Below are 16,557 nucleotides of genomic sequence, written 5' to 3'. Positions count from 1 at the left end.
TGCAGGGTACTATTCTGGAATGACATTTTTGAGACTAAAAGCTGGCAGGTATTTTTTGGTGTGTAGGTCCCAGCTTTGAAGGCTCTCCTGTTTTAAGTCTCCTTAGCTGTAAATCATCAGAGCAGTGAGATAGGGATTAAAGTGCTGCTGCTACTGAAATTAGGTGAGTTGGAGTGCTGAGGCTTGAATTAGTCCCCCCTAAGCAAGCACCTTTGTTTTGTTTTTTAACCTCAGAGGCAATGAGAAATAGCAAATCTAATATCACTTTCACAATTTTAATGATGTGTTACCAAATGGATATCTCTGATAGCCGGTCAAAGAGCAGTTTCATATTATGTACTTTTACCTGTGGTAGGGTCATGCCCTTTCATTTTGATGTCAAGTGAACATCTAATCTATGGTACAAAAGGATGTCAGAAACATTTTTGTCATTCTTGTCCTTTTCAGTTCGAAAGGATTTAAGTGGGCTTGATGATGTGACACTTACGAGCCAATCGGAGTGCGGAGGTGAGATCTAGAAGTTGCTTCCATGACATTTGTGGAATTTAAATTATTAGAAAGTCATAATTATGAGTGAATGCTTTTTGTGGATAATAATCCTTACAGAATGAAATGGTGTATATGTAAAATATCTTTGTTGCTGTTTATTTCCAAAGAACCACGCTAACTTGCTGCAGGTCAACTTACAGTAAGTATATATACTTCTAGCTTTTGGCAAATGTAAAATAATATGTTTTAGCTCAAATTTCAATGAAAGTGGTGTAAGCTAATTAATTTTACCATGTTAGCAATGGAAGAAGGCTGTGCATAGTAGATGTGAGTTAGTGCTGCATGATGCATAAGTTGACAGTAACTGTGTTAATTCAAATTCCTAGTTTACTGGTTTTCGGATGTTTCACCGTACTGATTTAAAACAGTAATTTGGGATTTCTTGCAACAGTAATTTCACTCCTCCTGATTGACTTTTGTAATAGCACTCACACTGAAAGGGTTAGTTTTGTAATTTCCTGGAGCCCAACTGTGAGCAGGCTTTGAAAGTTTAAGTTGGGTGTTAGACGTTGGTCTCTCCATTCCCGGTATTAAAATTAAGACCAGTTGCTCTGTGGAGATTTTAGCTAATTTTAAAAAACATGTTTCTACAGGTACTAAAAAATAATTTTTAAGACAAATTTATGTGGGGAATTTCTGTGCACAAAGTCTCAGGAAGCTGCATACGTGAGAAGAAAACTAAAATCTTTGGGTGGGATAGAGAATTTTTGAGGTTCCCAAGGGATATGAGAAATCTGGGATAATGAATGTCTTTCTGACTATGTTTTCAGGCTTCTCCAGTGACAGCGACTTGATCTCTCTGACAGTTGATGTAGACTCTCTTGCTGAGTTAGATGATGGAATGGCATCCAACCAAAGTTCTCCCAGTAGAGCTGTCGGCCTTTGCCTTACTTCTGAACCCCCAGTACAAAGCACACTGGCACCTGAGCAGGAGTGGAGCAAACCTGAAGGAGAGAGGGAAAGCCATAGTTTGTTTAGTGGAAGCTTAAAACCCAAGCCTGGCAAACAAGATTACTTGGAGAAAGCAGGCGAGTTGATAAAACTGGCCTTGAAGAAGGAGGAGGAAGAAGATTATGAAGCTGCCTTCAGCTTTTATAGAAAGGGGGTTGATCTGCTTCTGGAAGGTGTTCAAGGTATGGATCTTCCCATTTGTTTGTGGCATTTCCTTAGTTAACATCAGCTTACTGTGTTGCAAAGAGGTGATATGAAATGCAGAATGATGTGTGCCTGGCTTTCACATGCTTGATAGTTGCTGTGCATATGAGAGAGATAGAGATATAAAAATCCTTCTCTCTAAGATAATTTCGAAGTGCTGAACATCTCGTACTTTAAAATTGTGACACAACCTTCGGCTTGCAGGTAAGTAGCAAAGTGCTCCACTTTTGCCTCTTTCCTTTTTATTACCTAGGCATTAATTAATATGTGGCACTTGCAGCACTGTTGAAATATTATTTAATTTACATGGTTAAGTGAGGATTAATTATCCCCATTTTACGCATGGGGAGAGGCAGACTCAGGTTAACTTCCCAATCACAACAGGATTAGAACTATTCTTGGCTCACAGCCTCTTGCTTCTTCCACTAAACTGTTTTCCTTTTCTAGCTGAAGGATGCGTACAAGCTGCTAGAGGAGAATAAGATTTTTTTTTTTTCCAAAAGATTTTGGTGTGTCAATGTATGTCTGCAAAAGCTGTTGTTAACTGACCAGATGCAACTACATGCAAATTTTTGTGGAGTGTCCTTGCACCTTATCAGCTAGGGAACAATTTTTTCCCTTTCCATCTCTAGTTCTTGAGAATCTAGAGTGATATCCTCATATATTTGCATTTTGTCCAACAATGGCTTAAAGCTATAAAGCACAGGAAAAGATTTGTTCTTTCCTGGAGTGAATTCAGGATCTGTGTATTGTGCTTCTGTCCCACACAGATCAAATGAGTAAGATTAGAATTGTGGCTTTTTTTGATGGTATACGGCACAGATGCATTATGCTGCTCCAGATCTGAACTTAAATGCTAAAGTACTGAAGCACACACAAGCAGAAGCCTTTGCTGCATCTCAGTATGATGCGCAGCAGTGGTCCAGACTCTGAACAGTTCTAGGAATGGAAGTTACCTGCTGAGCTGCTTTAACGGGGCCTGGCAAAAAATAATGAGTAGGTTACTGATAAAAACTAGAGGTGTGGGCCAAGATATGTGCATAGCCTTTGCTTAAAGTGTCTTACACTTTTTGGCAAAGGTAAATCCACCTCTTTCTTTTCAAGTCCCAGTGATGTCATCAGGGTTGCTGCTTTGCTGCTTGTTGTGGCTTTTCAATAGCACCCTATCTTTCCTCGCCCATGTTGTAAAAATGCTTTTCATTCTTGATGTTGAATGTCCTGGCAATACTTCTGTTGGAGAGCCCAGCTATTCTTTCTTTGCTAATACAGTTCTTCATCGACCTGTGTGCCATTCAGTTATGGTCTTCTGAAGGATGTGCTGTTTTGTCCTAACCACTTCGGTTTTGCGCCGTTATGCAAGGCTGCCATGATGCAGTTTTAAACTGACAGTTCAAGTTTCAGCCTCAAAAAGCTTTCTTTATTAAACAGTTTCAAACTATTAGGGCATGAACACAAGTCAGGCTATCGCACATCAGTTGAGCTGCGGTAGCTATGCGTGTGTACTTGAGTTGTGACAGTGGTTAAACATGTTGGCTTTAAATCCATGGTAATCCTTGTGGTAATATGTTTACCTTGAAGTTGTGAAAGGCTTTTCTTGCATGTGTAATAGGTCACTTGCTTAACTGATATATACTAACTTGTTAAACTAGAGTGGGTTGAGCTTTTTACTTACATTTGCTAACATTTCCTCCAAGGAGCTTTGCTTCTTTCCTGTTGACTAGCTACGTATGCAGCTGCCTCAGATGACTACTAATCCTTTTCTCTCACCAACTGGCATCCATGCTTTTCAGGCTAGGAAAAAATTCAAGGAGTCTTAGAAAACTGTGATATTCTTCCCTGTTTTCCTGATACCACTCAGATAGTCCATTGGGGGTTATTAATAAATTTATAATGGTGGTACCTCTGTGTGTGTGGGGGTGGAGATGTTCCTGGTGGATGAAGACATGTGTAGCCAGCACCTGCAACTTCTGTGCAGACCCTGACATTGCATCAGCACGGGAGAGGGAATAATGGGAATGAGTTGCTTTTTAACTGGCATCTTATCCCTTGTGAACATAAATGTACGCAGGCTAGTTCCTAGCAGTCAACTCTTCTTTCTCTGCTGTCTGTGTTACATGTTACACAGAATGGCTGTGAAGGTGCAAAGCAAATGAATCTTCATCCTCTGCTGGGAACTTACTTTGGGTACACACAGCTCATTTTGTGTCCCGTTCTTTTTGGACCTTCTGCAAGTTGGCAGGGAGACACTGATGCCCTCTGTATAAAGACAGGGCTGATTCAAATGCCTTCCTAAAAATATATACCTTCTCAGGATCTATGAGGACATTAAAAACCCCTCAAAAAACAACAACAAAAAAATCAGTAACTATATTTATCACACTTTTACATCTAGCTATTTTGCGAAGGTGGTATGTTTAGCATTGATATGTGAATATTCACTGTATGTTGCAATAAAAAAAACCTTTAATCACTTCAGTTATTTAAACACCCCTGGTTATGTATTTCACATGCATAATACTGTGTTCCTTTCAAAGAGGGATGGTGCAATTGTTACAAAATGCCTTTGGTCTCTGCCATTGATTATTTTCAATCTAATTTGTCTAAATAAGCCTTTGTAATATCTGAAAGTGAAACACAGTGTTCATATATACTTACACACGTATAAAGCGACATTACCTTTCACTGTACAGCCACTGCAGAATGTGTGGCCTCTCTAGAATGGGCTGGAAATGGCTTTTGCGTGTGAAATGGTAATACATACTTTTGCCACGTGGTGGCACCAAGAAAATAGAAATTGACACCTAAAAATTAGAATCTGGAAATGTAACCAATGTACTGGGGAAAAAATAAACATCATCCATCCTCTGTGTTTGAAACTTCTCTCAGGATCGCCTCAGAATTGTAAAGCCTCTGTAAGTTGGTTAGATGTATCTGAAAGATAGGGGTGTCTGTTGCCAGATGCTCCTTTAGGCTTGGTGCTTCTTAAGGCTGCCTCGTCAAAATCATGTATGAGTAAGTTTATTACTGCGAGTTTATGGACTTGTGTTGTTTAGTTTCAAGTAGCTGGTTTCCATAAAGGCGGTCGGAGCACACTTGAGTCTCATGCGCTCCTGACAACTTCCCAGCTCTCTGAGCTGATGATACTAATGCCAGGTGAGGCAGGTGTCACATAAGCTTACACCAAAGAAATGTGTATCTTGACTTCATTTTCAGCTGTGTGTACATGCTCTCACAAGTGTAGTGGTGTCAATTATACTCTGCAAGGTGCATGTGGATTTACCTCTGCTAGTCTTTTGCAGAGTTTTAGTATTAAATCTTCTAATGTCCTATTCACAGTCCTGCCAAAAGGTCTGATCTGTGTGTCACTTGGGGAATAAACACTGTCTGCACTCCGAGAGGCTGGTGTATACCTTGGACTCTGGGCATCCGCTCTTTATACATCACGGGCCTGGTTCTGCTCGGTACATGCATTTAATATTAAACGTGTTTGTCAGTGGGAAGGAGGAGAATGCATTCTTGGACTGGCAGCAGAGCCCTTGGACTATCCGTTGAACTGACTGTACCTCTTGTACCTCTGCACTCATTTATACCAGAGCTTCCTTGCATGCAGTGAGAGGGAACGCTGCCATCATTTCCTTTTTCCTCTGAATACATACTGATTCTGCTGCCCCTCTTGCGTTTTCTGGGCATTGCTGCCTTTTGGAAGGCAGGTCTGTTGAGGGTTGTGTAGGATTGTTGAACAATTCTTCAGGAGCTGAAACCTTCTGGAATTCAAATCTTCTGCCTTTTTAAGCATACTAAGTATACTAACTGATAGAGACTTTGGCTCGCAACGATAGATGTTCCTTTGTTTTGTTAGCATGTCAGAGCACTTTGAGGTCAATGCATTGCTTCAGGCCCAGTGATGGAAAAAACGCACTAATCGATAGCAAGCCACCAAGTTCTAGGCTGGAAGTTAACTGTGTTTTATGCAAAGTAGTGCTTTCTGACTTTGGTGTAGGGCATAGTTTATGTTAGGAAAAAATGGATCAGGAGGCTGAAATTCTGGAAAGAGTTTTTTGTAATAAAGGAGGGAGCCCTGTTTGTATAAACTGCTCCTCTTGTTCCAACTCCAGCTGTTCTCACGTTCATCCATTATAGATCGGGGCAGTCTGAGCTGTGTGATAAACACAGAGTTAACACTATTGCTTATTGCTGGGTTTCAGTAACTTCAGGCACATGGTGATGCAAGAATGCTTCACAATATGGTCAGTCTAACTCATGTGGAGAAGTACAGGATCTTTTCCATGTGGTTTAGAAAGCAAATGTGTTCATTGCTGGTCTATTACATACAAGGCTCCATGTTACACATTAATGTCCGAAGGGAGATGATCCATTTACTCTGTGAGAGAGTTGGGGTGTTTGTTTTCACATGTGTAGCAGCTGTGGCTGGACACAATGAATATTTATTTGTTTTAGGGGGCTGGTTCAGCTATGCAGCATGGACCTTGTTGCATAAAGTATGTGGTGCCTCTTAAGCCAGCTTAGCAGCCACAAGCTGTTTTCTAGGTATCTGTATTTTGCATTTGGTATCTACAATTTCTAGATAAGCTGATGGTGTCTTTGAAAGCGGGCTGCGAATGTCAGTTTTGCACTGCTCTGTGCTATTTTAATGTTTATCTAGTAAACAGAGCTGGAACAAAAATTACACAAATTACTGGAACCTTGCTAAAATGACTTTGACTTTTAACCCAGAAATGCATATACAATGAAACGCTGGGAATACTTTGGACAACTAGATGATATTTTTGGATATACTGAAAACAAACCAACTTGTGTCTAATTACTGGGATTATGATGGGCTATGATTTGAACTTGTGATGGAGCCAGGGATGCAAACAGGAGCATGCTTGACAGAATGCCAAGAAGACAGTGCTTTATGAAAAGTGGAAGAGGAGCCATGGCTGTTCCACGAGTGTGTTTCTGGCTTCCAGAGTGAAAAGCACCTTTGCTTGTTTGTCGAATAGCACTTATGAAGACAACTTCTGTTATAACACAGTAGCTATTTCAAATTCCTTTCACTTGTTAAGTCCTCTGAGTAGTGTTTTTCATTGAGAGTGACAATCTCTTAGGCAGTTTCTGAGCTAGCCAGCAGCTGTGCCTGATTGGAGCAACATCTTTGAGGAAACAACAGATCTGTTTTCTGAGAAGATGCATTGGGGTGTGAGCTGATGTCTTCAGGTAAACCTTAGAGTTGTGCTGGGCCCCGCAGGGAAAGGTAATGACAGGGTGACTGACGGAACTGTAATTCTCCCCCACCTCATCTCAGACCTGTGTGCTGCTATGGTGTTATTCGCTGTTGTAGCTTTACGCTTCCACCGAGGCTGGAAGCAGTCAGGACAAAAAGCTCCTGCCCCAGTTCCTTCCAAAGGAGCTGAAAACCATCTCTCTTTCCTGCAGTTGGACTGCGAGGATGCTGTAGGACCATTTGGGTTGAACTTTCTAAGCAGCAATACCAAGTGCTCCCTCTCCTAGTGCTTCATACAATCTTGAAATCACAGCTGCTGTTTTAGAAGGTTAGATGTTTGTGAGAGAACTTGTCTATTGACAAGCAGATAGATTAAGGAGGCATGTTTGAAATACTGTGGTTTGCTTAAAAAAAAAAATAGTTATCTAATCTCACTGTACTGCCAGTGATGCTGTAACCCATGCTAATATGGGCTATGAGCTGTTCATAACTGAAATACGATGGCTTCCAAGCCTACTGTAGACCACATGGAGCTTCAGAGCAGATCAGTGCTATAGGATCCATTACTGTGCAGTAGATGCTGGGTGACACTCTGAGTGATGTCATTCCATATGCAAAAGTATTGGGTTTAGACACTTCACTGTGGCAAAGCAGTAAAATATAGCATCTGCCAGTGAAGTATGGTGAAGTTGGTTAATGTACAAATACAGCCAGACTGAGCTATGTAAAGGAGTACTCAAGGCAAAGTTCCACTTAAACTGCAAGACTTCTCTGCACCAAGAGGCTGATAAAGGTCTGGGGTTTAGAACCTGCTGCACAGCTTCGAGCCTTGCAATACATGTGAAGGTCAATTGTAGCAACACCTGCAAGCCAACATGTAGGGCATGATGCAGAGACGACTCTGAATGTGGTTGCTTAGCATGTGGCTGTTAAAGAATTAATAAATATGTGACAAGCTGGACCTTACAAATCTGTCCTTTCTTCCCTCTTCTGGAGGACTCAGCTAGCCTTGTTGGCTTGGTGTTGATCTGACCTTTCCAAGATTTCCAAGTCTGTCCTCAGAGCAGCTCCTAGCCAGGTTGCTGCTTGTGCCCAGCCTCTTTGACTGACATCTCTTCCTGCCTGCACAGCCTTTTATCTCAGCTCTTGTTAGCCGGCACTTAGCTGCAGCTAAGTGCATTAATCTTTTTTTGACTGTTGCTATGTGGGGTTTCTATCTCCCATCAGAAGACCTAGCAGGGTTGCCCCACTTCTTCCAGCATACAGTGTAGATGGAACTGGTCTAGGTTACAGTGCTGCTTCTGTCCTTAGGTGAGAAAATGGAAGTCTCTGGCTGCAGAATTAAATGCCTTGGGCAGTGTAGGTGAATTGAGGCAAATTACTAGCTGGAAGAGAAAAATTGCAGAGATATGTGTAAGGACATGATGCTGCATGATAATCAGTGCTCTGATTATTATCTCCCCCCCTCCCCCCAGTTCTTGCCTATACAGCTTCTCTCTTTTCACGTACTTCTTTTCTGTTTTCCTGTCCTCTTTCCCTCTTTTCCCTTCCAGTATCTTAAAAAACAGCCTGTCTAGCTTCACAGATAGAAGGACTAGTATAGGTTTGATCTCTACAGGGCCTGCTGCTGGCTCTTCTGTTTTAGAGATTTTAGTGATTGCTCATGGAAAAATACCATTTCCCATACTACTATATAAAACTACATATGAATTATATTTAACACAATAGATATGAGTACTATTAGGCCATCAGGACTGATGAATCTCGTAATTGTTTTTTCATCTGTCTTTTTTTTTTCTTTCTGCAGTACTTTTTGCTTCAAACTACAGTAACTTGTTTTTACTTGAAAGGGGTAGGTGTCTGTGCGCCTGGGTTCCTTCTACTCTGAAACAAGGAACGTTTGTGTTTGCTAATTCTAATTTGTACTTGTCCTTTTAATTAAGAAGGAAGAGTGCAGAAAACTTGGAAAATCTTTTCCTCTCTTCTGTGGTGGTGGCGGCCTGTGTAACTTCTTTCCTTGCTCTGACTGTCAGTGCTCTCTTCCTGTGGTGCTTCTGCTGGAGGACCTGCTGCTGCTGTCACCGTTCTGTTTCTTCATCAGTGCTAGGATGCCACTGCTTGTCCTTCTGTCTTACAATGTTCATGGGAGTTTTTTCCCCCCCTTATTCTTAATGTAGTTTTACAGGAAAGTGTTCAAGAATATTTCTCACATTGTGAAGTCTTACTTTGGTGAAATACTTTGCAGTTTAAGACTACAACTTTTAGCAGATGGGTGAGAAGTTAAGCTTTTCCTCCCTGAAATGGTGTGTGCTCTGTGACCATTCATTTTAGTTTTTTCCAGATAGTCACACATGCACATGAAAAGCTACTGCCAACCTTGTGGATTTAACATGAGAGTTTCTCTATAAACAGATGTTTGTTGATTAGTGTTTCTGGAAGGTTAAGTTTCTTATTCTCTTGAGTGTTGCTGACTCCTGCTTTACTGGTCACTCAAGCACATTTCACCCACACCATTCTTCTATGTAATCTTAACTTTGGCATGTATGCCAACATTTTTTTCCCAGAGAGGTGTTTACCTAGACATTTACACCACTGATGTGTAACCTTAGGTTTTCTACAGGATGCAGAATTGGTGACTTCACAGGAATTGTGAAGTCCTGTGATCTGTACATCTGCTCGACACCGATCTGTAAGGGTGTCGAGCAACCTGCAATGAAGATGACATATAAAATACAGACATAATAGTTATAAGCACACTGGAAAGTTGGAAGAAGAATTCTTACATGTTCACTCACTGTCATGCATTTGTGCTTCAGCACGAGAGGTTGAAATTTTAAGTGGCTTTTTGTCTTGGTTGCTAGAGTACAGTACTGTCCTGAATCTTCAAAAAGCAATAAAGAATGCTTCTGATAAATGTGGTGCATTTTAATAAATTCTGACACTCCCAAAATGTTAAAAAAAAAAAAAAAAAAAAGAAAGCTTACATCAAAGTGTTTTACCATAATGGGCTTAACCTTGGTATTATTTTTTAATATTTACAGGGGTTTTTTTCAGCTGCAGAATTTGGCCACCACCTCAAAGGAACTCATCATTAATATAATATATAGCACACTAGAGATGATGAGCTGGCAGGCTTATTTCCCAATTCCAAAGTGCCACCTGCTGCTAAAATCTATAGCATCTTTCCTTGATGCTGAAGTGTCCATCTACCCCAGCACCTGCCACATTTCACTTAAGTAATTGTTTGAAAATTAAAGGTTACCTACACTCCTGTGAAAGTTTGTGGAGACTCGTTCCAAAATCAGCAGCTCTTCCCCTTCCTGAAATAAATTTCGGGGTTATAAAACTGTGTCCAAAGTGGTCACAAACCTGTGCTGGATTATGAGTCGCATTGTCACTTACGGTGTGCCTGAGCTTTTGTTTGGCTAATATGGACAAAGGAGTCTGCTTCACATGATGTAAGAAGTGTTTGCCCTAAGAAGAACAGAGGTCCTCTTGAACCAATTAGGCAAAAATAACAGCTGGGCTACCCACTAATAAGGAAGGTGCTGCTAAACCTCTTTTCATTGTGAGAAGAAATAAATCTTTTAAGGCTTACTCCCTTGCATTTTTATAGAGAGCAATTCTTTGAAAAATTCAGCAATCCAGCTGAGTGATATGTGCAGGAAGACTGTGAAGAAGATAAAGAAACTTTTAAAAATAAAAAATGGTATTATAGCTGTTAGATTTGGCAATTATAAATGTTTCATTGAAGATTTCAGTATTTAGAGAAAGTTTTACTGTTTGAATTGTTAAGAACATGGAGTTTGGGGTTAGCACAACAGGCAGTCTCCCACAAGTTCCTTGTAGCCTGTTCTGTAAGAGGACATTCCTTCCTGGAGCAAATCTCTTCTGATATCTTCTTGAATAAAGGCAGCCCACGTATATTTTTAGTAACTCTGAGAGAAAAGCAGGAAGATTTGGAATATGGAGGTTATAGAGGATTGGGACAGGTAATGCTAACTTTTTAGCCTTAACTTTTCTGTGGAAATACCCACACCCTGGTCAAGCAGCTAGTTAGGTAGGGAGTGCACTGAGGTTGTCCTGACAGATTGGCTCTTCCTGAGGAAAATCTGTAATGCCCGGTGGGGGATGATTTGGAAGTGGTCGGACACAAAGGAAGGAAGGAATATCTAGAATTCCTGGGTGGGTGCTATGTGATTTACTGAATGTGGGATATTGTATATGTTAGTGGCAAATGGTGATTAGAGCTATCTTTCTTTGTTACCATCCAGTAAGATACACATCTTCCATGTGACTTCATCCTAGATCTGTGGAGGAGAATAGTTAAAGACCAGAGCAAGTTTGAGAGCACTTCTATGCAGCTGAGACCTGTTCTGTTAGTAACCCAGATTATTTCAGGGAAAAGGACGGAATTTTTCATGGTCCTTACTGCCCAGATTTTTTTTTTTGAGTTTGTTGGATATGGCCTCCTTTCAATAGCTTTTTGCTATTAATACCTGAACATAAGTCATTTTCTTATCCAATAGATAGAACTACAAAAGATTTGATGCCTGAGTAAAGAGTTAACTGAGCTCAACACTTAACACTTCAACACCGAGTTAGCTGATCTTTCAAAGGTATGTACCCTTCTGAGGTGCTATGAAGTGTAAGTAGAAGACAAACAAAAATATTGCTATTTTCCCAGTTGCTACTACTGCGTACCTATTCTGTGGAAATGCTGCTTCTCTGTATTTTTCACTCAAGTCAGCAGACTATGGGAAACCAAACGGGCAAGTCACAGATGAACTCAGTGACACAATTATTCTGATATTTTTGGTTTTCCTCTGTCAAATCCTCAAGACTGTTTGAATGTTGTTAGGAACGTCTGGTTTTGTAAATATATTGTAGCTGAGCCATCTTTAGAAATAAAAATTAAAGAACAAATTTTAAATGGTTGGCTGCTGTCCTAATGTCCTGGCTACTGTTACTTTGGTCAGCGGGTGGCCTGGTCAGCCTTTCCAAAGCCAATTTTCATTTTAAGATATTTTTATTTCTTTGAAATAGGCAAAGCCTTTGGAAAATGAGGGAGCAGCCTGCTTGTGCTTGTGTAGATGAAGGCTTATATGTGCAACAGAGTAGCTGTAGAGTTTTTATATTCTGTTTGCAGTAATAGTAAACAGAGCATCTAAAATAACCACTTGCACATTGCAACAAACACATCATCATTTGCTTAAAAAGAGTTATAATTACAGTTGACGAAGCATGGACACCATAAAAAATGCATTAGTTTGGCTTGACACATTAATTACCTGTTTTTGCAGATGTTTTTATATATTGTTGTGTGAACAGTTTACAAAATAATTACAGGAAAGTCATATGGAAAATAAACTAAGTGGGTGGTTTCTCGCCTTAATATTTTCATTCATGTGAATCTGTGTGAGGCACAGCTGCTCCGTAGCAAATGCAGAGGGAGAGAGAGAGACGGGGAATCTTGAGGGGTTTTTATTCTAAGGTCTCTATGATCAGCCTTGCTACACTTTTATATCTTGCTTTAGCAGTGTAGTTTTTAAACATGTAAAATGACATTGCTGTTTTAATCCCAGTGATCAGGAGGGGGGAGAAGCTTTGATCCTGATCAGATGAAACGTAAATCTTCTAGTATCTAGGAAAATAAATGAAAAATCAATATTATTTTAAGCAGGATGATCTTTTATGAGCAGTTGTAAAGATTCATCAAAGGCTTTGACACAGTTTAAACATTTCCTGTTTGCTGCCATTTAAAGAAAAATGCCTTTCAAGTTATAAATTGTAATTAGAGAGAGATACCTCTTTAGATTATTGTGGGCTAACCACAGAATGGAAATAGGAGCTCAGTATGTTCACACTGTTTAAATCAAAAGGTCTTAACTAGAAATAAATTAGTGGATTCTTTTAAGAGTACGCATTTTGCGTAACTAAAACCACTATCCCATAACAAAATGCAATATTGCCTTTTTAAAAAAAAAAAAGCAAAAGTCTGCATCACAGCTTTAACATCTGTCAAATATACGGATTTGTTCTACTAGCACTGTGTTTTAGTGATTTATTAGGTTTTAAGTGAAGAGTTCTATGACCTGAAATTTGGCATAAATGCTAAATATTATTTTTAGTTTAATGGGGTCTTTATTATTACTCACCTACGTGTGTTTAAGGCTTTTTAAGTAACACTTTTTTTTTTTTTTTTTTTTAGAATTTATATTCTGTGTTTCTTTACAGATTTTTGTGGGATAGTGGCTTTTTAAATGGGAATTTGTATTGGAACGTAGCTTTTTACACTTTCTTGGTTAAACCAATATAAAGAATAAAGAGCCTAAATCCTACTTCCATAAATCCAATTCTCAAGCATCCACCTGTTATGGTATTCAGAGACTGAATTGTTAATTAACTAAGAAATAAGATGCAAGAACTTGTTGAGTAAATGTTGTTTTGTGAATCCACACCCTCTTTTATGACTGAAGATTTTAATGAGTGAACAGTTTGCAAATGTTATTTAACAAGTCACTCAGGAAGGAAAAGTAGAAGGAAAACTGAAATTAATGTCTTGTGGAAGTAGGGAGAACAAAGACAGCTCTAAGGGGACATCCTAGCTTGTTTGCATTAATTACTATAAAATTACTGAAGCATTGGAAAAAAGGCAATAAACATCCCAACTAAATACTCATAACTAACAATTAAGCAGTAAGCTTGACTTTTACGATAGCCTTAGACACAAACTTAGCAGTTTTCTACCAGTCTGCTCGAAGAAAATGCTAGCTGAAGAGTTTATTGTTGCTGTGCAGATGACTTGTTTTCCCTGAGCGACTACAGCTTCGTGTGTCTAAGAGAAATGTGGGTGATCACCAGTGGATTGGCACAAGAAGGTTTTATGGTGCTGTAAGATTAAATGTAGAGATGAAAGCAAGAGCGTTAGTCATGTTTTAAGAAATTGCAACACACGTTTATAAAATACTGTGTTTGTATTCTCTTCTGATAAAGCCAAATCCAAGTTCAAACAATTGAGTGTTGTTATTTTTTTTTATCCTAGATGGAAATGAGACTTGGCGGTCTCATCTAGGGCAATTTCCCCAGATGAGGCCTACCAGCGGAGGCTGATATTAGAAGTGCTGGGCCTGGTACAAAGTTGCCTCTGTCTTTAGAAGGATAGAAATTATTGAGAAATTGTTACATATCCATAACACTGTATGCTGAAAGTGCACTGAATTTCTGACTGTCCAGCTTCTTCTCAAACCCAGTGTAGTCCAAGGTGTTTGCAGAGCAAGGCTGTGTCCTGTCCGAGGAGGTGACAATCACTTTTCCCTCCTGCTATGAGGTGGATAATAACATTTACAATAGATCACTTACAGAAGACCTTGGAGTAGATCATAAGTCTCTTCTGCTTATTCTTGATGCAGTCTGTGTGATGGTTCTGTGAGTTCAGGTAGTTTGTAGTCATGAAAAGGAGGGGGAGTCTTTATTTTAGCAGGGTCAAAAGGACTAGTAGTAGACAGTGGCAACAAAAAGCGGAAAAGAGCCTCTGCCACCTTCACTCTCCGAGCTTAAGGACTGATAAAAACAAAAGCAATGATTCAGTCCCTCTTGCATGGGGTGGGAGGAAAACAGCAGCTCTGAGAGCCTACAGCAGAGGAACTCTCCATGAGCTTTCTGAAGAGACCTCGTACTCAGTTTTTCATTATTATCTTCCATCTTGAAAGTGTTTTGGGAAAATTGAGCAGTCAAACAATCTGCTCCTCCTCCTTTATTAAGGAGTCGATGTTAAAGGAAGCCAGATCTGTCTGACTGAAGGATCAGAGCGATTCCTCCTGCCCTGAGCTGCTGGAGAGACATGGCTGCAGCTTACCCCTTCTTTGGGTGCTACCAGTAGTGAAACTGAGTGCGAATTTCTGAGAGGGGCTTGCACGTGCATGCAGGTATTCTGTATGGGCATGGTTGGCCACAAACAGATGGACTCAAGTGGAAGGGTATTGCTTTTAGAGACACCGACACAACCACAGACAGCGTGAGCAGACCATCCTCTTTTGAAATGTTGCTGGTTAGGGAAAGACCTGCTGTCCAGGTCTCTCTGATAGCTGCCCCACTCTGCATGCCGTTCCCCCCCCTGCCCCCCAGCTCCATGATCCAGCTCTCAGACATTTTGTCTCACTTGCCTGCTTATCTGGCTTGAAAAGTATCTTATGCACAAAGAATACACACTCAGACAGAAAATAGCGAGGGGCAGAGTTTAATAAGAAGGTAAGACAGACAGTGGTGGTCGGGTAAAGGGCTCAGTTGGACAACCATATTGACAAGCAGCCTGCTTGCACACAGTTGGCCTGCGTAATTCCCACCTCTGTTTTCTTATGATTGTGCCTCCCCCTCCACACTGACTGCCTCTCTTTCCTCACCTTTAATCCTACCCCTAAACATCTCACAACATCTTACACATTGCCACAATCCCCCCCAGAAAGCCTCCCACAGCAAGTTTTGTGTGCAAGACTTTACAGAGCAAGTTCTCCCTCAGACATCCCCTAATAAGTTTTCTCTTTTTTATGAGACTCATTCTTGATAACCCACAATAATGCTTTTTTTTTTTTTTTTTTTTCTTATCAGTTACCAAGTTTCTGGTTGAACTTCTTCAAGGTTACACTCAGAGGTTCCTTTCCATTGATCAGTGTCTTATGAATTCTAGTCTTTGTTACTGTCTCTGTTATCTGCTGTTTGTTAGGGTTTGTGTATTTGCGTGTTTGATTTATTACCTCTCCTGTTCCTTGCCTTGTCTTTCATGTTGCGTAGCTGTTAGGCAGATATCCTTGCAGTTCCTTGCCCTGTTTGAGCATCGGTTTGCGAGAGGTCCTGGCTTGCACCTGTCGGTGCAGAAGCCCGTCACAGCCAAGGCTGTGTTTCTGCAAGTCTCATCTGGCCTCATTTATGGCTGGAAGAGACCGTCAGGGCCATGAGAAGTCTCTGCTATTGCTCTGACTTCTTCTGGGACAGTTGTCTGTAACTATTTTTCAGCATAGTAATCTCAATTCTCTGTTATAACAATTGTGGCTCACAATCTTTTTATCTTTGCTTGGTGGTTGAGCAGTTGGGTGCTGACATCACGAATGGAATCTATTATAACAATTACTGCTCATACTGCTCACGATGTAAATGCCTAAACATAAACTGTAAGTTTTAAAGTGAATACAGATTTTGTGCGGTATCACAGTATTCTCACCTCTTGGAAGAGTTTACATAGATTAGATATAACACAAAGGTTGTTCGGTCATCTGGGAAGTGAAGTAGTTGGTGCAAGCGCTTCTTCATTTCTTCCTGTGTCACCCCAAGCCAACAGGCAAGGAGCACATAGCATCAGAAAGCTGTGAGCAAAAATTCTTGGTGTCTCTCATGTTGCCTTCTGGATATTGACAGCATTTCTGACTTTCTTCTATCCTTAGGAAAGTTCATGTTAGAAACATGGGGAAAAAATAAGTTTCTTTATTGTTTTGTTGTAAATGTCTTATTGTATCTTCCCTAATTGATTTTTTTTGGGGGTACAATGTTTGGATCAGTGGTTTGTTTCAGTTCTTACTTATGTTACCATAGGAACATATACCAGATCACAGGAAAATGAGGGAAGACTTTTT

At 40.2% G+C, this 16,557-nt stretch overlaps 1 protein-coding gene across 17 annotated transcripts in view; it reads left to right on the top strand.

Annotated features, from left to right (window-relative positions):
• The window catches only part of RPS6KC1 (ribosomal protein S6 kinase C1), a 92,350-nt gene that overhangs the window by 24,455 nt on the left and 51,338 nt on the right, over positions 1 to 16,557 (top strand). For all 17 annotated transcript variants that reach the window (XR_008465493.1, XR_008465491.1, XR_008465492.1 and 14 more), the window contains 2 exons: positions 448 to 507; positions 1,320 to 1,682. Coding sequence is in view for 12 of the 17 variants with exons in the window: in XM_054195666.1 (XP_054051641.1) it covers positions 448 to 507; positions 1,320 to 1,682 (423 nt within the window). In the remaining 5 variants the exon portion in view is untranslated. The remainder of the gene's footprint in view (positions 1 to 447; positions 508 to 1,319; positions 1,683 to 16,557) is intronic.

This window comes from Rissa tridactyla, chromosome 3 (genome assembly GCF_028500815.1).
Source record: "Rissa tridactyla isolate bRisTri1 chromosome 3, bRisTri1.patW.cur.20221130, whole genome shotgun sequence".
In the NCBI taxonomy this organism is placed as follows: domain Eukaryota; kingdom Metazoa; phylum Chordata; class Aves; order Charadriiformes; family Laridae; genus Rissa; species Rissa tridactyla.
Note: the sequence above shows the minus strand (reverse complement) of the source record. Positions and strands in the feature narration are given on the sequence as shown.